Genomic DNA, 21,074 nt, shown 5'->3' with positions numbered 1-21,074 from the left:
ACCGAAATAAAGTTCAGTGTTCATCTGAAATTCCGATTTGACCGAGTGCCCTGTGTGTACCTCAGACCCCCATCCTGTGTCCATTGACCATGGGGTCCTGCGGGGAGGGAGACCGGGACCACACTTAGGGGAAGTGACCGGAACAAGCTGAGGGGGTAGGGGGGGGAACAGCCTCAGCCCAGCGAGCGGGGGCGAGGGTATCACCGCAGAGGGAAGATCGTCTGTGCGCGTGGTCAGTGGGACCGTCTACGGGTCTGGTCGACGGGCCCTAGGCTTCCAGAGTCCCTCTCGGCGGTCGGGCCCTGGGGGTGACTCTGCCCATCTCCGCTCCTGCCAGGGGCTCCTGGACAAGGGGTGGGCGAGGCACCAGGGCAGACCCGCCCATGGCTCCCCAGGGTGGCCTTCCTGGGGAGGGACAGGCCCCGTAAGGCCCCAGCCGGATCAGGAGAGGACGCGCTGCGCTTGGCCGCCTCTGTTGCCCCCACGGGCTGTGGTGACCGCCCACAAGGGGGCTGTGTGGGGCTGTGTATCACAAGCTGGTGAGATGTTGAGTTTCCAGAACCTTCTGTGGGTGGTGCCGGCACTTGGCTCTCCAGTGTGGGCTCCCACACAAGCTGACAGCTTCTGGACCGGCTGGAGGGCAGCGTGCAGGGCCCCTTAGGCGAGTAACAGAGCGGCCAGCAGGGGGCGGGCGAGGACCTTGGGAGCAGCAGGCCGTGGCGTCAGAGTCAGACCCGGGTCCTCCTCCTGGGGCCGCCTCTTCGTGGCTCACTTCTGCGGCCTCGTCCATGTGCCAGACCCTGCTTGTCCCTTTGCGGCTGTTGGATCCTGCCTGGAGGCCAGGGGTTGGAGGAGGAGTTCCGGAACATTCTAACCCAGCCTCAGGGCCCTGACTCCTACTCCGTGTCCATCCTGTGCCCCCCTCTGGGCTGGTCTCTGGCGCGTCTCCCTGGGCCCCTGCGGCCCTCGGGCCCTGCTCCCCGGTCCGTCCAGGGTGTTCGTGACGCTGCAGTGGCCCTTCAGAGCCGCTTGCCCTGCCCGCCCGTGGGACCCGCCCCGGGACCTGCGTCAGGCCAGAGCAAGTGCTGTGGCCTCTGGAAGATTCTGAAGGGGTCTGTTGCTGCCCAAAGTGGCTGCCTCCGTGGGGTCAGCAGGACAGTCACCCCCGAAGCTAAGACTCTCATTAACCAAGTACCTGCAATTTTAGGTCATTTTCTACATATTTTCTCAACCACATCCAGAAATAGGGCCACGGAGGTGGCATTGAAGACTTGGTGGGTTTGCTCACTCCCTTCTTTAGGGGAGAGTAGGGGTGTGTGCAGGGCTGCCCCCTCCCTGGACACCTGACCCCCACCCTAAGGGCTCGGCGCCCAGGATGCGGGGGACCCGAGGACAGCAGGTTGGCCGGGACTTCCCACCCCTGACACTGTCTTCCCGAATCCCAGGTCTGGGCCGGACCGTCCGGCAGCGCCTGGGAGCCTGTGGGCACCGCCCCAGCCCAGACCGTCTGCTCTCTCCTGTGGTTACGCCTGTCACGCCCGCCAGAGCCCAGGCCGCTTGACCCGGACTCCCGGGTGGCCTCGGGGTCCTTCCTGTGGGGCTTGGAGGCCCTGGCCAGGCCCCTGGTTGAGGCCTGCGGGCCCTGGGGTCGGTTTTGACCTGCTCGGGCAGGCGGGGCCGGCGCTCCCCAGGAGGGGCCCGAGGGCAGGGCGGGAAGCCCCGGAAGTTCTGGGGCCTGGGGCCCACCCTGCACGGTGCCGGGTGGCTCCTGGTGGCCTGGCTTTCTCCGTGCTCCAGCAGCCCTCTCCACTCTCAGACTGGCTTGGCTGGAACCACACAGTCTTGTAAAATTTAGTTTTTAATCGTGGCAAAATAGGGGCGCCCGGGTGGCTCAGTCAGTTAAGCATCTGGCTCTTGATCTTGGCTCAGGTCATGATTTCACAGTTCGTGGGATTGAGCCCCACATCAGGCTCAGCACTGATGTCGCGGAGCTTGCTTGGGGTCCTCTCTCTCTCTCTCTCTCTGACCCTCCCCTGTTCATGCTCTCTTTCTCTTTTTCTCTCTCAAAATAAATAAAAATAAACTTAAGAGAAATAATTGTGGCAAAGTGTACAAAACATAAAGTTGACCATTGTAACCATTTCAAGCCTCTACACTCAGTGCAGCCACCCCACCACCCGTCGCGTCACCCTCCCAAACCGGAGCTCTGTCCCCAGGACACAGTCTCTCCCCGCCCCCTCTGACCTCCAGGCCGCGGGGTCACCGGAGCCCTGGAGCCCGGGTCTCTGGGTCCCTGGGGGGAGCCGAGTGGGTGCTCCTGGGCGCATTTCTTACCCTTACCGTGGGTTTCCCTCTGGCCTGTCTGCTCTCTTGCCGCAGGCCTCCGGCTGCCCCGTCCCCGCCTATGCCCACCCTGGACCGTCCAGACACGGCCCTGGGCACCGTCAGCAGCCGCCATCCGGCTCACACTCGGCATCTGCATCTCCGTGGCCCCCTCCCCGCCTTGCCGTCCCCCTGGCTCCCCTCCTCCACACCGAGGCTGCTCCCAGCACGTGGGGGCCAGCTCTCCCGCCCCTTGGGTGGCGCTCACCCTGCCCATCAGCTGGTGTGGCGCATGGCTGCAGAGCCCAGCTGGGGCTGTGTTTGCTCTGTCAGAGCTGTTTGCTTTCCAAACACCTCCAACCCCACCTGGTGCCGCTGGGCGGCTCCAAGCTGGGTGCAGGGGCTCTGCCTCTCGGGGCCAGGAGGCACGGCTTTCCCTGGAGCAGTGAGTGGCCCACGTGGGTCCCACATCCACCGTGCCCGTGCCCCAGGGGTGGATGGGGGGTGGCACCACGGCTTGGTGGTGGCTGCGCAAGGCCCCTTGGGAAGGTGCCCTGACATCTAGAAGACGTGACTGGACCCAGGAAGGGCAGAGGGCTGGGTGGACACACTCATGTGCTCACATATGCTGACTCACACACACACTCGCGTGCACCTCGGCACCTCTCGAGGATTGATGGGAGCCAGAGAGGCAGCCTCCCACCTCCCGCCCCCTCCTCTGGCGGGACCAGCCTTGCTTAGGCAAGCTCACTGGTTAGCAAATACGCATTGAGCACCGTCGGGTGCTGCGTTGGGTGATGGAGGGCAAGACACAGTTCCTGCATCTGAGAAGTTAATTCTAGAACCTTCCGCCAACAGGGTGAGGAGGAAAGAAACCACTGCCCAGGAGAAGTGCTTCGGGACATCGGGAGACCGGATGGCCGGGGACTAGCCCGAGGCCCTGGCCGCCCTGGCCGGCCGGCCGCTCCGGTGGCTCATTTACGTTGACTTTGTTTCTCAGGGGAGATGGTGTCGGGTCCCCGGGGCCCCCCTCCGGCCCAGGCCCAGGCCCAGGTCTACGCACGAGCGGCGCGGTCTTTGGGGTCCTGTTTCTGTGCCGCAGGACAACAAAGACTTTATCCTGGCAACTGGGGCCAAGTGACCTTGATTCACTGGATCTGGACTGACGCCCACTTCCTGCCCAGGCAGGCCGGGGTGGCGCGGGGGCCGGTCCGAGCCCCGCTCGCGGTGCCCTCCACCCCCGCCCCTCGTCCTTCCTGGTGCGTACATGCCGTTTAAGTCCGCTCGCACCGGCTTGTGATGCGAGGTGTCAGAAGCACACACGTCCCCCTGCGCCGCTTCCCCCGCGGCCAGGAGGTGATGAAACGCCCCGGGATAAGATTAGGACACGGCGCCCTGCAGCGCGGGGCGGCTGGTGCGTTCTGGGCGGGCGCGTCGCATTGTGGGTTCACCTAGAAGTTCCTTGATGACAAGTGTTGATTTGATAAAACAAGTTCGGAAATATCGCTGCTTCTTTTTTTTTTTTTTTTAACTACGTAAAAGTTTAATACAGTTGGTGCTATTCCTTCCGTAAGTGTTTGGAAAACAACCCCAGTGCGGCCATCTGGGCCAGGGTGTGTGTGTGTGTGTGTGTGTGTGTGTGTGCATCCGTGTGCGCGCGCGAAGGTTCTAATTTCCTCATGAGACACGGCACTCTTCAGAACTATTCAGAGCTGCTCTTTCTTCTTGTGAAAATTTGGGGAGATTGTGTTTCCCAGGGAATTTGTCTACTTCATCTACACTTTCAAAACGATTATCTCCAAGCTATTCATCGCATCTGACGCTCAGTATCGGTGTCACAAACCAGGGGCCTGAAACAACAGAAGTGTTGTCCTCCGCCGGGCCTGCCGGGGGGGGGGGGTGGCTGACCTCAGGGGCTCGGGGGGCCTCCCCTGACCCTTCCAGCGGCCGCCCCTCGGTCGCATCAGCCCGAGACTTCTTCCTCCCGCATGTTCAAACCTCTCTCTCCTCTTAATACCGCCAGCCATACCGGATCCGCGCCACCGGCCCCAGTGTGACCTTGCCTGAACTTGATCGCGGCTGCAAAGACTGCGTCTAAATAAGGCCGCGTTCGCAGTTTTGAAGTGGATCGAGATCTGCTTGTGGTTCTTCCGCACGTCGGAGCGTCCGTGGGGAGGACACGCTGTGTGCGTGTTGGTGCGTGTTCGGCTTCCTCCGTGAGGCTGGCTTCCTTCCCTGCAGCTGCAAAGCTCGTTGTCTCCACTGAGCTTCTGTCTCTGTCCACGTGTCCTATCAGTCACTGAGAGGAGAAGGGTGTGTGAAAACCCGTTGGTGTGGACGGTGGATGTCCCGTCCGCGTTTGCTGTGGGGGACAAGGCGGGCAAGGGACTGGAGCATGTGCCCTTAGAAGGGCTCGTGGGGGTTGCTGGGGTTCAGTGGGTGGAACATCTGACTTCAGCTCAGGTCACGATCCTGTGGCTTGTGGGTTCGAGCCCCACGTCCGGCTCCGTGCTGACAGCTGGGAGCCCGGAGCTGCTTCGATTCTGTCCCCCTCTCTCTGCCCCTCCCCCGCTCACACTCTGTGTCTCTCTCTCTCTCAAAAATAAATCATTAAAGCTTTTTAAAAATTAAAAAAAGGGGGCTCCTCGGTGGTGCGTTCACCAGTGAGCCAGTGTGGGTCCTCTCTGCCTTCTTTGGCATCAGACGCATATTTTCATTATTCCACTCGGCCCTGCTTCCTGTGACTCGGGCCTGGCTTGCTGGGTGGCTGTGAGCTCGCACAGTCACTACGCCCCGTTGGGTCCGTGTTGCTGAGCAGTTGAATTCAGTAGATGGACTTCATGTCTGTGCGTTTGCCCCCACGCCGTGTCGCCGTGCACGTCCTGACCCACCTCCGCGTCTCCCTGCCTCTGTCCGGAACTGCTTGCTTGCAGCCTGGGAGCCGTTCTCGCGGTGTCGTTTCCTGAAATGTCATTGTTTTGCCTCGCGCTGGAAGACCGTATCTGCTGGCGTGGATGGAGGGGTGGGCAGCCATTTTCCTCTGGCTTTGACGACACCGTCCGTGGTCCGTGGTGCCAGCGCAGGCCGAGGTGGCAGACCCTCTCTGGCGCCACGTCCTCAGTTCGTGCGTCCTTCCTCTCTGGATGCAGGAGGCTTTGTCGCGGGCTTTGTCAGCCGGGTTTGCATTTCTTCTCTGTGCCCATCACACTTTGACATGTTTTCGGCTGTGACGTCTGCCTCTGGGGGGACCAGGCTGCTGTCGGGGCAGATCGACCTCGAGGTTTTGAGCCTTAAGGCCCGAGTGACCTTCCCGTACTTCAGCTGCGATCAAAGCTTTTTTTTTTTTTTAACTGTATTTAAAAATTGTTTTTTTTTAAATGTTTTTTTTTTTTAATTTATTTCTAGGAGACAGAGAGAGAGACAGCGTGAGCAGGGGAGGGTCAGAGAGAGAGAGGGAATCACAGACTGAAACAGGCTCCAGGCTCTGAGCTGGCAGTCAGCACAGAGCCCGACGCGGGGCTCGAACCCACGAACCGCGAGATCATGACCTAAGTGAAAGTCGGACGCTCAACCAACTAAGCCACCCAGGCGCCCCTAAAAATTGTTTTTAACCTTTTTACTTATTATTGAGAGACAGAGAGAGAGCATGAGCAGGGGAGGGGCAAAGAGAGAGACAGAATCTGAAGCAGCTCCAGGCTCTGAGCTGTCAGCACAGAGCCTGACGTGGGGCTCGAACCCACGAACCGTGAGATCGTGACCTGAGCCGAAGTCGGAGGCTTCACCGAGAGCCCCCCGGGCACCCTGTAATGTAAGTTTTAACTCTTTGCCCCGAGGAAAGAGCAGTGAGTGGCTTGTGGCGCTTACACTAAAGTGTTTCTCTGTAGATGGCTGCCAGGCTTCTAGCACTTTCTCTGTCGGTCCTCATGTGATTCGAACCAGATATTTGATGTTTGAACGAGGTACTTAAACCCAGAGATAGTTATCTCGCTCAGAAACTGTTGCTCAAACACGCTGCCGCTTCTCTTCCCCGGCAGAACAGAAGAAAGTCCAGAATAGAGGTGGATTTGGGTGCGGGCTGCCAACCAGAATTGGCAGTTTCGAGCTTGAGGTGATGGCTCAGCCGGTTGTAAACCGTCTGGCAGAGCTGAGCGCGGCTGGGTCTCCGAGTGCCCTCGGCCCCCGCCGCCCCTCGGGGTCCACTGCCAGCCTCCAGCAGCCATACACACGCGTGTGCCCTGGACACTCGCACGGGCTGTGCTGGTGAGGCGATCTCAGCCTGTGGGGTGGGGGTGGGGGACTGCTCTCTGCGGGTCTTGGTCTCCAATCTTGTGACCTTGCTGTACGGCCGCCCCTGGAGGGGTGCAGAGGGAGGGCTGGTGGAGGCTGTCCGAGGGGCACCGCCTCTGGCATTATTACCACCAGACGTCAGGGCCCGGCCAGAGCCCGTCCCCCTCCTCTGGGCTGGCATCTCCCCCGGAGAGAATCCAAAACCCGGCGCGGGTCCCCGCCTTCCTGGGATGGTAGGCGTGACCTTGAGAGAGGCCACCGGTCACCTTATCTGTGCCGTGGATAATAATAGGATAGAAATCACCGCCTTGGGCGCCTGAGTGTGACCTGCTTATCTCTGGCAGCCGCAGCTTGTTTAATTTAAATGATTGTGAAGTATTTTTGTCTCAGTGGTGCTGGCTTACGCTGCTGAACTGGAAGGTTTGGGGAGCGTCCTCTTCCTGTGGGCCCGGGGAGACACCCCCATCCCCTCCCAGAGGGCTGGCATGGCCGCCTGGTCGTTCACAAAAACAGTAACGCAATCCCGACGCTTGCTTTTCTTCCTGGCTTAGACATATTGCCCGGAAATCGCCCCACCTCACCCCATAGGGGATGCCACTAGTGAGACATACTAGTCACAATAGCCAAAATGTGGAACCAGCCTCCGTGCCCGTCCGCGGACGGGTGGACACGCGTGTGGTCCATCTGTGCCGCGGAACAGTGGCAGCCCCACGGCGGGCATGGGCCTTGAGGACCTTGGTCTCCATGGAGTTGGCCACATCCCACGTGATTCCACCCGTGAGAATCACACAGGGTCAGAAAGGAGGAGGTGGCCTCCAGGGGCTGGGCGCCCGGGGCTCGGGGTTAGTGTTTTGCGGGGACAGAGCTTCACTCGTGCAAGATGGAAAGAGTTCTGGAGGCAGACAGTGGCGACAGCTGCACAACAATATGTTAAAAGGTAAACTGAGGCACCTTTCAGTCGTTTCTCTCCGGAGTGTGTCTGGAACGTGCCCAGCAGGAGTGAGGGACGGTCTGCAGGATGCGGAGCCCGGAGGCCACCTGAGCGGCCGCCGTGCACCTGGCCGGCTCGTTCGGGAGGCCCCGTCTTCTGTTTGGGTGTCGAGCCACCTGCCCACAAGCCTCCTTGGTGACTGTGTTAGCACACGTGAGGGTACTTACTGCCCCCAAACCACACACCTAAATACGGTCGAAACGGCCAGTTTATTATTCTGTATGTTTTACCATAATTAAACAGAATCAATTTTTGAGAAAGGAGAGGAAAAGTCAAAACGAGCAGTCATTTTGTCAATACGTGAGGGTGGGTGGAGGAGGAGGGGAGGCCCGTGTGCGGCGGACTCACAGCAGCTGCGACCGCGGGGCTACGCACCCACACGTGGTCACGGCGTGGCACTGGGTGGCCGTGACAACCCCCACGCTGGGGTCTTCACCCCTACTGACTGCACTGTGTGAGACCCCAATGCTTCTGAAGCTGCCTCTCTCCCAAAAAAGCCACCCAGGCCTCAGACAGGTGATGGTCTGCTCACATGGACTCTAGGGTGACCCGGTGACCATCTCCCATGGGACTTGGGGACAGCGGGGGTCACTGCGGGCTCCCACGGACCACAGCCACAGGCCGCGGTGCCCACCCTCGGCCGTCCCCATGACCTCTCGGGAGCCTCAGGAGGGACGAGCCCATGGGAGCAGCTGCTGCGGGCAAGCAGTCTCCCAGGCGGTGGCCCCTGCAGTTTGTCACTTTGGAGGGGTCACTCCTCCAAAGAAGGGACGGCAAATGAACAAGGGGCTGGGGTGGGGGGCGGCAGGGGTCTGGTTAGCATTTGGTTGCTGGCCCAGGCAGGCCCCCACGGCCAGTCCCCTGGGGGCGGCGGTGCAGTGGCTTCGAGGCCATACTCAGCCTCCCCGGGGCCGAGGGTCCAGGGAGAGACCCTGGTGACCAGCCAAGACCCTTGAGCAGATGCCAGCCCTGGAGAAAGCAGGTGTCCTCCGGGACCGGGCATGCTGGGTCCACCCACCTCCCTGCACACCCGGTGGCCTCCTGTCTGGCTCCTTCTGCCATTAGCGAGTCGGGGTGATACCTGAAATCTACTCCCCTCGGGGCCGGTCCCCACCCCTGCACCCCTGTGGGTCCCCTCCCGTCCCCACCTCTGCACCTGCCCGGGGCCGGGGTCTCCTTCCCCCAAGTGCCCCCTGCAGCACTGTGCACAGTCTGCCTCCCTCCTTGAGGCCGGGAGACCTTGCCTCATTTGCCAGGCGAAGCCTGGGATGTGGGGGCCCTGGTGGCCCCCACTTTGTGTGTCCAGGGATGGCCACGGAGCTCGGCACAGAGTGATGCTCACCGATGGAGCGTTGAGCCCATAGAGGGACTGGTCAGCAAGGAGCTCACCTTCCCTGGGGGCCACGTGACCCCTACCCTTGCACAGCCTGTGAAGACAGCACCGCCCGGGGGCCACGGAATGTGCAGCCAGGGTCCCTTTCCAGGCTGGTGTGCACACAGCTGCCCTTCCCTGGGAGAGCCCACACCCGCTCCTGAGGGTGGCCTGGGCCGGTGTCCAGGGCTCCCCCGTCGGGCCTGGGCGAGGGGTGGGTGGGCAGTGGGCTCGAGTCCCTGGAAAGGCAGCTCCGTCCTCCGCGCCCCACTTGGGGACGCCGGGTGCCCCCGGCGGGCGCCAGGGTCTCCCGGAGCTGCGCCCTGTCCCAGCCCCACCGCTGTGCTATGTGACGTCTGGCGTGCCGCTTGGCCTCTCTGGGGCCCACAGAATGGGCGTCATTGCGCCTCCAGACGGTTGTCTTCTCTCCTCATGACTGGTTGGCGCTGCACAGATAAAGGCCCTGGGTTGTGCATGATATGCGAGTGTTGGAACAGTTCCTGCCCGAGAGCTTGGACGCAGGCCCTCTCAGGGCCAGGTACCCGCAGGGCTAGCAGGCCACCCACCTGGGATCTCCCGCCGGGACAGGTGTGCCAGATGGAGTTCTTTGTGATGTGACAGGTAATTCTTGCTGGCGCTCGCCCAAAGAAGGACGTGGGAGACGTGGCCCTGGGTGGCCCACTGCCAGGGACACAAACGATTTGGGGCAGGGGGAAGGTTTGCCGGTGCCTTGGGTTTGCCGCCCCCTCCCACGGAGCCCAGCTCTGTCCCAGGGCGTCCTCGGGCAGGGCTTTGTCCCAGGGCGTCAGGCTGAGCCCACCTCTGCGTCAGAGGCAGCTCCGAGCTACACTTTCTCCACGAGGTCACACACAGGGCTGACCGGTGAGGTGTGTGCCGCAGACCTGTGCAGGCGCCCAGGGCCACCATCTTGACGCGCCCTGCTCCGGCTGTCACCGACCCCCGCACCAGCACACGTGTCCACAGCTCGGACCCTCACGTCCGTCCGCTCGTGGTGTTGCTGGGCCGTGGCTCGCTTCCAGCGTGGCTGACGACGACTGTGCCACTCTGAGCACCCAGGAGCGCGTCTCTGCGGGGAGGGGACTGGGGGCTCCCGCCAACCTGTGTGTGGGTCTCCCGAAGGGGCTGCACACGTCCAACGCCCCGAGTGCAGCATGTGGCTGTGGCAGCCCTCTGTCGAGGTGCTGGCTTCTCCTTACTGATCCGTGGACTGTCTGTACAGACTCGACACAGGCCTGGATTGGCTGCGTGGATGACTGTGGTCTGGGCACCCTGGGGCCCACCTCTTACTCTGAACAGACCTGTCGATGAGCAGAAGCACCTGATGCTAAGGGAGACTGGTAGGCAGCTTGTCTTTCAGGGAGAGTGCCTTCAAGGCCACACGGGAATTCCACAGCCACATTTTAGTGTCAGTTTGTTTCGTGGCCTCCGAACGTAGGCTGTGTGCCCGCAAACTTGGGGCCTGCCTGATGTCGTCACCTGATACCCAGGACCAGCCCCGGTGGGAGCTCTGGGGGTGTCCTTTGAGCCTGCTGGGGGGGGACCCACGGTGACCTGGGGGTGGGACCCGGCCACAGCTTTGTCAGCGGAAAGGGCCTGAGTTGACACCAGTGACATGCATTACCGCCTGCGAGCCCGTGTCACAGCCCATGTCACAGCCCGTGTCACAGCCGTTAGAGGGACCAGTGGCTGGGAACGGCCTGCATGTGCTCCTTGGGGGGACAGCAGGGTATTTGGGCCTGAAGGGAGGTCAGGGGCCCCAAGGCCGGAAGCTGGATGCTCCTGTCCCCCCGCTGCCCATTCCCGGGAACTCCCCAGGGAAGCCCAGGGGCACCAGGCACACTTGGCAGGATGGAGTCCCCTCTGCCCTTGCTGGGGCCGGGGTCCGGACCGGGGGTGCCCAGGGAGCAGGCCGCGGGCAGGTAGGTGAGTCCGGGCACAAGGCCCTATTGCCTGGACAGTGGGGTCCGCTGCCCCTCACTACTGCCCACGACCCCAGCTCCTACAGCAGGGGCTGATGCCAGGTTGCCGGCCTGCCTGGGCCCCAGGACACTTGTGCTGGTGAGCTGGGCACGAGCGGCCTGAGAGGTCACACTGAGGCTACGCGTGACATTTCTGGGGGGTTCGATGGACTTGCATGTCCACACGGGGATGTGTGCTCGTCCCGGAATTTCCTCAGGGCTGACAGCCTCGGGGGTCTGGCCGGGCAGGAGGGTCCCCCTTTCCCCGGGGCAGGCCTGCGGGCGCCCCGAGGGGTGCCAGGGGGAAGGCAGCGGCGCAGTGGGGGCCAGCACCCCTGGTCGGGCTGCACGCATGCTCTCAGACCCTGTGGGGGCTGCAGGGAGCTTCCTGAACTTCCAGCAAGGGTTATTTGAAAAGAAGCTTCTCTGAGAACCAGAACAGGCGTGAGGTCTGAAGCTCTAAGGAAAGTGGGAAGCCTTCCTCTGTGCTGTGGTCACGGGTGTCCTGGGCGAGATGTGGGAACAGGGGCACATGCTGCAGGACCAGCGCCTGGGTGTGTCGCAGGGGAGGGGGAGACCCAGGCAGCCACGGTGGGGTCCCCAGGGGGTCGACTAGAGTGGGATCTCTTCTCGTTAAAGGGCTATAAACCCCGCTCAACGCTCAAGTCCTATAGGCTTTCTAACCTCCAGGCTCTTTTAATGTTACTTTTCTCAAAAATAAAGTCCCTGCAGGGTCTCCGAGGGGCTCTGGAGGTGGGGACCCCGCCTTCCTGGCTTCAGATTCTGCCCCGAAGACACTCCTTCAGCACCACCTCCCACTGGACCCACCCGCGGGGTGGGGACCGTAGAGCCGGTCAGGTGGCAGCGGCCATCAGGTTACCCTCCAGGGGGCATCCAAGGTTGTAGAGAGGACAGTGTTTTTAAGATATGGCCATTTGTCATTTCAATAGCAGGAGGCTTTACCTAGAGCTACAAAATTATTTTGAAAGCTTTCCAGGCTACAGAAAAGTGCCTCAGTGGTGTGAGCGCGCCACACCCCAGACCAGCTCCATCTGGTGTGTCCTGGGTTCTCGGTCCTGTGTCCTCAGGTGACAGTGACTGACGTGCTTGAGGAGTCAGGCCATTGTTTTGCAGAACGCGGAAAGCCTGCCCCACCCTCCTCGAGAGGGAGAGGTGTCCCCAGGGCAGGCCACAGTGTCCCCAGGGCAGGCCACAGGCCTTCCGAGCAGGGAGCCGCCCAGAGGGGCCAGACGGGGTGGGGGGGGGTGTCGCAGGAGGAGCCTGGGGATGGGGGCGAGTCTGGGGCCAAGGGGCCCGACACGGGTCCGGGCTGCCTCTGTCCACCGCTGCACTGTCGGGGCGTCCACTACCCCTGGCCGCCGCCTGAGGGACGGACTTGGGGTGTGCAGAGCCCGCACTGCCTTGGGTGGCCCCGTCAGAGTTCTCCCAGCCCCGCCAGCCCTGAGGGTGCAGGTGCCGCAGGAGGTGGCTCCTGTCCCCGCTGCCCTCACATCCCACCCTGCCAGGAGCCACCTGCCACACGTGTTCTCTGACCAAGTAACTTTGGCTTTAGGTAAAGGGGTCTCCCTCCCCTTCCCCTGCCCCCTGAGCCTTTCTGGTTCTCTCTGCTCGCCTCCTTCCCTCCTTATTTCCCCTCTCCCTTGCCCCCCCACCCTCGGTCCAAGCAGCAGTGGGGGGCATTTGCTCCCCCTTTCCTCAGGACTGGCCCCAGACCCGCGGGTGCACACCTGGGTGGGCGCCAGGCTCTTCCAGCCTGAAGGCGTGGACTTCCTGCGAGAGGCGGTCCGGGGCCTCCCGGAGCCGGCCTCTCCCCGGACCCTCACACCCTCTCCTTGGTGGCTCCTGGACAGTGCGCTCCCGGGCCAGGAAGATGAGCTGAAATTGTGAACCGGGAAAGTTGGGGGACCAGCCATAGCCTTAGAAAAAGCAGGGGGAAGAGTCGTCTCCCAGCCCCCCAGCCCGCTCTGAGCGGCCCCTAACCCTGGACCTCACTTCTGTGAAGTGAAGGTGTTGGGCCGGCTGAGGGGCTCCTGTGGTCGCCTGGCCCTGGCCGCAGACCACTTGTCTGTCAGGGGCTGGCAGTCCCCTGGCTCTTGCGAGCTCCCCCTCCACCCCGGGGCCTGGGCACTGCCCTGCCGAGCCCCTCTGGGCAGGGTTCCTCTGTTCCCACGCCTCCACCCTTCGGCACCGCACTCGAGTTTTGCTGGGCGATGCCCATGCTCTTCAGTGAGGCTGGCCCTTCTCTGAGAAGGACGCCTGGAAACCTGCTGTATTTTGGGGTGGCCTCTTCCCCACGTTTCTGGCTGCTGCCCCAGGAAGGCAGCTGAAGCCACCCAGCGCCCTCTGACACTCCGGACCTCTCCGTAGGACCCCTGTCTCTCCTTTGTGCGGGTGGGGTGTGGGGGCAGATCCGGAACAGTCCCAGGTCCCCTGCTGGCTCAGGCCAGCGGCGGAGAGCAGCGCCCGTGCTGGGTGGGGCTGGGGCGAAGGGGACCCTTCCCAGAGCGGGGATGGGGGGCCTAGGCAGAGGGTGGGAAGCTGGGCTGCCCTACTGCCTTCTTTCTTTTGTCATAAGTTGGAAATGGACTTTCTGAATTTGGTTTTATACTGTTTGGTTGTTAATATGAAAAAAAGCAGAGAAGATGCAGACCTTTGAAGTCCTCAGGCCCTCCCAGCTGCTGTGTTTAAGGCCTATCAGAACATTCTGGCACACTTTTCAAACCTGATGAGACCACTCTGGTTACCCTTTTACGGTGTGTGTGGTGAAACCGTAGATGTGCCCTGGGGTGGTTCCTGCACTAGAGGCCATAACGCACTTTCCTTTTCCTGGACTTTCTGTTCCCTAGTTCTCCTGTGTCCTTCGTTCATGAGCGGCTGGGAGATAGGGGGCCAGCGGCCTCCCAGGGGTGTGCGGGGCTGGGGTCCAGAGCACTACGTCCCCTGGCCTTCCTTCCCTGGCTGCCTGCCCCAGCCAGGCCCAGATAAAGGAAAGGGAAGGGGTCCCCAGGGTGGAGGCTGGGAAGGGAAAGGCCTGGGGTCCTCTGTGGGCCCGGACCTGTCCAAGAGCTTCGGCAGCTTGTGTCTGGGTTATGTCCGTCGAGGACTGAGCCCCAACAGCAGCCTCTGCTCCCCGCCCCATGCCCTGCTAGGCATGGCTCCTTTAGGTTGGAAACCCTTGCTCTGGGTGCCCGCGAGCCAGGCAAGGAGGAGGGAGGGGGAGATCAGATCCGGCACGCTGTGGCGGGCGGGTGGGGGTCCTGCTCTGTCCTCGAGGGGCCCGGACCGCGTGTGGGGGGGCCTGGCGAGCGGAGGTCTCCAGGGGACGCGGGGCGGGGAGGCTAGTGCGGGCAAGGGCCCGCCCCGGGCAGGGTGACAATGCAGTGGCCGAGTCACCCGCCGGGGGAGGGGCGACCCCGGGGGCGCTGGCCGTCCCGGAGCGCAGGGGGGGAGGGGGCGTCTGCGGAAGGCGTCCCGCCCCGCTCCGCTCCGCCCCGCCCCGCGCAAACTTTTCCGGAGGCTCCGGGGACGGCAGGTGAGGTCACGTGGCCGGGGCGGGGCGGGCCGCCGGGGGCGGGGCCGGCCGGCCGGGGGCGGGGCGGGCCGCGCGGGCCCCGCCCCTGCGCCCAAGTCCCGCGGCGCGTCGGCGGAGCGCGGGCCGAGCGCGGGCCGGAGCGGGAGACGCAGCGCCATGCCCACCAACTTCACCGTGGTGCCCGTGGAGGCGCGGGCGGACGGCGGCCAGGACGAGGCGGCCCAGGGGAGCGAGGGCACCGAGGCGCCGGGCCCCCCCGAGGGCGAGTCCGACTGCCAGAGCCCGGGTGAGCGCGGCCGCACCTGCCCGCCGGACAAAGGCGGAGCCGGGCTGCGCGGGGCCCGGGGGCGGCCGGGAGGAGGGGCAGCCCCAGGTGCGGCGGAGGGCGACCCGGCAGGGGTTCGGGGGAGGGGGCGGCCGGGGCCGGGAGGCGGACGCAGGGAGGCCGGCCTCGAGGACGGGGTCCGGGGCTGCCTTCCACCCGCTCTCCCCAACTCCTTCCCTCGGGGGTCCTCCCCAAAGGTCCCTCTGTCCCCCTAGGTCTCTCCTTCCACGAGCCCTCCCCGTCCCCCCGCCCCCACCCGCCCGCAGCGACCCTCGCCACGCCTGTCCGCGGGGCGCAGGGCCCCCGCCGCGCCCAGTGCTCCGGGGCTGTCGCTCCGCGTTGCTGTGCCCTGCGCGTCCCAGCCCCATGGGACACGGGAAGCACCTTCTTTCTTGCACTCTGGGTGGGATGGAAGGAGGTGTGAGACGCCCGGTGTAGCTATGGAAACGGGGAGGGGCCTCGCCCTGCGTGAGAACCCCCGGGCCCCCGGGTCCCCGCGTCCCGGGCAGGGCCGCCGGGCGAGGGCCGCCCAAGTGCCTTCCTGCTTCCTTCCTGTTGCCTTTGCTCTGCTCGTGCGCGCTGGGGCAAAGGGCCTCCGGTCAGATAAGCCCCGGCCGCGAGCCCGGCTGGGCGCCGCCCGCCTGACCGCCGACAAACCCGCTGCCTCGCGGGGTCATCAGCAGGAAGGTCGGCAGGTCCCCGTGGGCTGGGGGAGGGGCCACCCCATCCCGCAGAGCCTCGCGGGCTGGCGGAGGGTCCCTCTCACTCTTTGTTTCTGGAATCAGGAGATGTCTAGCGCTTTCACTTTCTCTTGGGGATCCCCCAGGCCTGCTCCCTCTGTCCTCCAGGCTCCAGACCCGGGGTTCTCTGTAACTGATGAACAGATCACCCTCAGGAGCTGCCCTCTAGAATTGGGGATCATCAGGGGACAGCCCACGGCCCTGGGTCTCGCTCCCTGCTCCAGGGGATTAAGGAAAGGGCCTCAGACTGCTGGGGCCCCCTCCCCTGGCTGACAAGGCCAGGCACTTCCTGAGAGCACCCACCGTCAGGTGCCCCAGGGAAGGCGCTGTCCTCATGGGCTGTCCCTGGGTGCCCTTGTCTGCCTGTGGGGGCCTGGGGCTGGTCACCACCACCACCTGGCTCGAGGGCTTGAAAGTGGGTGGCCTGTGAAGGCAGAGTCTGCGTGCCCAGCCCTCCGTGATTCTGAGCGCACTCTAGCATGGTCTTCCTGGGTGTGTCACTGCGGCCACCGCAAGTGCATTGTGTCCCAGGGGAGCCCCTGCTGCCCCGCCTGGGTGTCCCGCTACCCCTCAGCCGGCCCCTTCTCTGGACTGAGGTCCTATCTTTCCAGACTTGGAGTGCGTCTTGTTTCGAAGCCGGGGTGATTTTCTTCCTGTCCATTTCCGAGGACACAAGGGCTCAGAGCCGGGCACTGCCGCTGCCCGGAGAGCTGAGCCTCTTGCCCATCTGGGCTGTCGGGGGTCCAGGGTCCGAGCCCCCGCCCCGTCTCACCCTCCTCCCCTTCAGTTCCTGCCTGCCGGCTCAGTCTCTGGAGCTCACAACGGGTGTGGGCTGTGTGCTGGCCGCGTAGCGAAGCCCTCGTACTCTGGGCCGCGCTCCCACCCAGCCGAGCCAGCACAGAAGTCACCTGGCTCTTGGGCATTTTGTGCTGTCCACTCTTCATTTTCCCCCAGAAAGAGATGGGACGGAGCCCCCTGCACGGTCACCGTGCTTGGGACTCTGTGAGGCTGGACTCTGACGTTGCTCGTAAGCTTTCAGAACACGTTTAGTGCTCAGGGTGCCACGTGACAGCCCTGTGTCGTGTGGCCAGCATGATGGGCACTCTAGTGGAGGAAGGTCCTTTGCGAGCTGGCAGGGGCGGGCAGGAGCCTCTCCTGAAGGCCGAGGTCCCAGCCAGTGAGTGGCCAAGCCTGGCTCCATCATGGGACGGCTGGTGCTCCGGACTCTGGCCAATCCCCTGCGGAAGCTCCTGGCTCTCTGGGTGGGCTTCCCAGTGGTGATGGTGGCAAAGCAACCCTTCCGGAGTGTTCTGGAAGCCCTGGGCTGTCTGGAAATAGGAGGCCTGAGACCCCAGCGTGGGTCAGGGGCCAGGGTGTGCTGAGAGCAGGTGGGAGTCGGCGAGGAGCGCTGCTCTGCTCAGCAGGCCACGTGCCTGGCAGAGCCCAGCGGGACCGTCAGGTCTGTTCTGCCTTGGCTGTGGTGCTGGAGCTGGACAGAGCCTGAGCGCCATTGGGCGGCTGCTGCACGCATGCCAGGCAGATGCATCGTGAAGCTGGGTCCTGTCTTCTGGCCGTGGGAAGCCCGCATTGCTGCCGGCCTTCAGCATGGAGGAAGCTGGCACTGACCTTAGTTGCCCAGCTGTCTTCACCCTGGCTCAGCCCGGCTGGTGAGCCTGTGGCTTGTACTTTAGAGCCAGGAAGACCTGGCCCTTCACCCAGGTGGTGCTTAATGGAGGCCTGGGCAGGGGGTGGACTGGCATGGTAGGGGGAGGCAAGGCCAGCACCAGCTTCTGTTTTGAACCCTCCTTGCCTCATTACCTGCTTCCGGCCAGATAGGGCTGTGTTCTGGAATGGCAGTTTTGTCTTGCCTGGGGGAGCGGGGGAGGGACATGCCTTCCTGAGGCCCTTGAATGTCTTACATTTTCTTGCGATTCGAGATTGCAGGCGTGAAGGGTGGATTAGTTCTGTCCCTTTGTGTTGCCTTCTTTGGCGGAAGCATCTTCCAGAAGGGAGGTGGTGGCGAGTGGGGATGCTTCTTTCCTGATTTACCAAGTGTGGGGTTTTACCGACTTCGGGGAACCCTTCCTGACTGCTGGGCCTGGGTGGAGCCCCCTCCGGGACCTGGGGGGGCTCTGGAGTGAGCAGGTGTGCAAGTGGGGACCCCACAGGGGTCGATGGGCTCAGCCCTTGCAGGGTGGACCGGGCCAGCGGCTCTGCGTCCCCGTCCCTGGCCGAGACCCCTTGACCCCAGCCTCGTCGTCATCCCATCACTGTTCCCCTTTTTGGATCCCTGTCTGTGACTTCCGCTCTGCAGCTCAGCCCTTCGGGGCACCCAGGGGCTCCTCCCCGCCCTCTGAAGGGGGTTCTGCTTCCCTGGGGAGTCACCTCTGCCCTTGCAGGGTGTGCGGCAGCCCGGGCAGTGGGTAGCGCTCTGAGGCCATGGCCCTGGAACTCAAGTGACTCATCTGTTGGTACACGTGGCCACTGCCCTGGGGGGTGGGAGGGAGTCACCGCTGCAAGTGGTCGAGCTCACCTGGGGTGGGGGCAAGGGTTCAGAGAGCCGTGTGGCTCAGGAGTGCAGCCAGGACGGCGGCTTCCGGGTTTGGTTCTGCTGGGGGAGGACATGGGGTTTTAGGCACGACCGGCCGTGCCCGCTGTCCCGTTGGCAGAGACTCTGCTGCTGGAGTAAGCGCCTGGCACCGTCTTGGGAGCAGCCATCGGTGGTCATGGTGTCGTTTAGGGAGATGTCGTGATACTAGATGGCGGACCGGGGGCAAGGGGCTGCCACACATGGGTGTGTGTACCAGACGCGGTTTTCAGTGGCGAAGGCACAGAGTGGAAGCACGCAAGTGGTGCGTTCATACTCCTGTGTGTGCCTGTCGGGTTCCTGCATGGTCTTCCTGGGGGAGGCCCTTGGCTTGACTAAGTCCCCTACCAAGCTCATGTGTGTGTGCATGTGTGGGCTGTGTACACGTACATGTGTGTGCACACACGGGCTGTGCGTACATGTGCATATGTGTGAGCACGTGGGCTGTGTGTGCATGTGTGCACTGTGGATTGTACCCACACGTGTGCATGTGTGTGCACACATGTACAGCGTGCACGGCTGTGTGTACACGTGCATGTGTGCACACGTGGGATGTGCACACATGGGTTGTGTGTACACATGCATGTGCACTTTCCTGGGCTCTGCATGCACGTGTGTGTGCACACACATGGGCTGTGTGTACACACGCGTGTGCACTTTCCTGGGCTCTGCATGCATGTGTGTGTGCACGCATATGGGCTGTGTGTGCGTGCACATGGAGGCAGGTGCAGGGGTTTGGTGGTCACGTGGTGTCGGGGTGTCAGGGCCTCTGTCCTTGTTCTCTCAGCCCAGTGACATGGCTGAAGGTGTAACTCCGGGGGTGTGTGTCGCCACGCGGGCCGAGGAAGCAGTGGTGAGACACGTCTGTGCCTCTGATGTGAGATCGGCTCCCATGACCAGGACGAGGAGTCTTGCTACATAGATCCACGTCTGTGTTGTTCTGGAAAGTCCCCAGACCTTCCCAGTGGGGTGCTACGATGCTGGGGTGGCTATCAGAGCTGTGGACACCATCGCGGTGGCAGCTGCTTGCGGGGGGGGGGGTGGCCGCCATGAGTTTGGCATGAGGCAGCCTGTGAGGGTCTGGCTCTCGGGGCTGCTCCCCTAGAGACTGCGCGCTTCCGGGGCCCACGGTGGGGAGGGGGCTCTGTGGAGACCATGGAGCCTCAGCCATGGCCGGCGTCCCTCGTGGCCCTGGGTGCGCCAGTGTTTAGAACGGCGTGTGCCCTGCTCCTGGGGGCGTGGAGGCTGTGGTTCACCGTGCACTGGGGACAGTAGAGTGCCCGTGGTGCTGGGCGTCAGCGTGGGCTCGTGGGAGGGGCGCCGGGGCGCTGGGATGGCGGTGCCAGGGGCAAGAGCGGCCATGGGCAGTCCAGGCCTCTCCACGCAGAGAGCCTGCTCTGGTTGTGATGTCCCTGGCTGCACGGCTGTCCAGACGGGCGGGGGCATCTCTGATGAGCTGTAGCCTCCCCACGGGGGCGAGGGAGCCCTGGTGAACCCCCCAGCCGGTCACTGTCCACAAGTGGACAAGTGGACCCTCTGCTCACTCAGCCTTCCCTGGCCACACGGGCACTTGGGCCTGTGGCTGTGCCCATGTCCTGTGCTGGACCAGGAGGGGTCAGACCATCTGCGGGTGGTCAGCCCTCCCCCCCGGAATGTTGCCCCCCTCCCCCGTGCTTGTGGAAAGCAGTGGCCTCTGGGGTGAGCCTGGCCCCAGACAGGGAGGCGCGATGAGTCAGAGTTTGAAGCCACATTTGAAGCCACGGGACGTTGAGATAGCCCAGGGGAATTCCATGGATGGGCCGGCTGGCGTGGAGCCTGACTGCCCAGTGCAGGGGCGGTGGCGGGGGGAGCGCGGGGTGTGTGGGCTGTGCTGGTGCTGGGTGGCCGGGCGCGCGTGCTGTGAGCAGGGAGGTGGCGGCTCTGGAGGCCGTGGGGCTTGGATGTGGAGAGGCCACCGTCACCGGCCTCTCTGCTGGGGGCTCCGTAGGGCCGGCGCATTGGTGTTCTGGGCACTGCCAGAGAGAGTGGGGCCCCTCACCCTTGCCGAGGGGCCGGGGCCACGTGGCATTGCCCATCCTCCCTCAGTGGTTGAGGCCCAGGTGAATTTCAGAGTATTTCTTTCACGGAAAGGGTCTCAAGTGCTCCCTGCTTAGGGGTGTGTGGCGGGCTTACCCTGTGTCTCCGGGGGGTGTGGATGGAGTTCTTGGGGCGTTGTGTGCCCCGTGGGGGCAGCCAGAGTGGGCCCGAGGTTTCTGTGCCACGTAGGATCCTGTCTGCCCTCCCCCGAGCCTGCAGGAGGACCCTCTGTCAGGGCACGTGGCTGGGTGACTCCCGGGCAGGTCCCGGCTCCTGCATCGGAGGATGGGTGACCTTGGGCCAGGGACACCTCCCCAGGGCTGCTGTCCGCAGGGCCCTCACCCCTGCATGGCTGGGGCGCTGCCGCAGGGACGGGCCAGGCGGGCGGGAACGCCTCAGGACGTGCAGCTGGCGTTCACGGCCTGCCCGGGGTCTGCGTCACCCACCCTGGGGCGTGCGTTTTGTGAGCGTCGGCTGCTGCAGATGTGGGCCCGCGGGGCTGAGTGTGGTGTTAGGTGTTACCCACTGCGCGCGGGCCGGGTGCTTCCCTGTTCTTGGGGGGCTGTGCTGGCCGAGCGCTCCTCGGGGTATGTCGTCCGCAGCCAACAGCGTGCTGGGCGGGCGGGCCCTCCGCAGGGCTGGAGGAAGACCCGCTGCTGGGGGACGGGGGAGCCTTTGATGAGGACCCAGCGGGCCTGGCGGTGGCTGGCACTCGGGGACCCGTGAGCCGGTCTCCCGGGCATCGGATTTGGGCCTTGGGCCGTCAGGGCAGCTAGCTGTGGGCACCCGCTGGGGACAGGCCAGCGCGGGCCGGGCTCCCTTCGGGGGGCTCTAGGGCAGTG

The 21,074-nt window shown here is 63.7% G+C and overlaps 1 protein-coding gene across 3 annotated transcripts in view; it reads left to right on the top strand.

Annotated features, from left to right (window-relative positions):
- Nucleotides 1-14,610: 14,610 nt before the first annotated feature.
- Nucleotides 14,611-21,074, top strand: part of SLC12A7 (solute carrier family 12 member 7) — a 37,266-nt gene continuing 30,802 nt past the window's right edge. For all 3 annotated transcript variants that reach the window (XM_039238012.1, XM_039238011.1, XM_039238010.1), the window contains exon 1: nt 14,611-14,790. In XM_039238012.1, the coding sequence (XP_039093943.1) occupies nt 14,661-14,790 (130 nt within the window). In that variant the 5' untranslated portion in view covers nt 14,611-14,660. The remainder of the gene's footprint in view (nt 14,791-21,074) is intronic.

This window comes from Hyaena hyaena, unplaced genomic scaffold, assembly GCF_003009895.1.
Source record: "Hyaena hyaena isolate Hyena2069 unplaced genomic scaffold, ASM300989v1 scaffold_134, whole genome shotgun sequence".
Classification (NCBI taxonomy): Eukaryota; Metazoa; Chordata; class Mammalia; order Carnivora; family Hyaenidae; genus Hyaena; species Hyaena hyaena.
The sequence above is the reverse complement of the archived record's forward strand: the minus strand, read 5'-3'. Positions and strand labels throughout refer to the sequence as shown.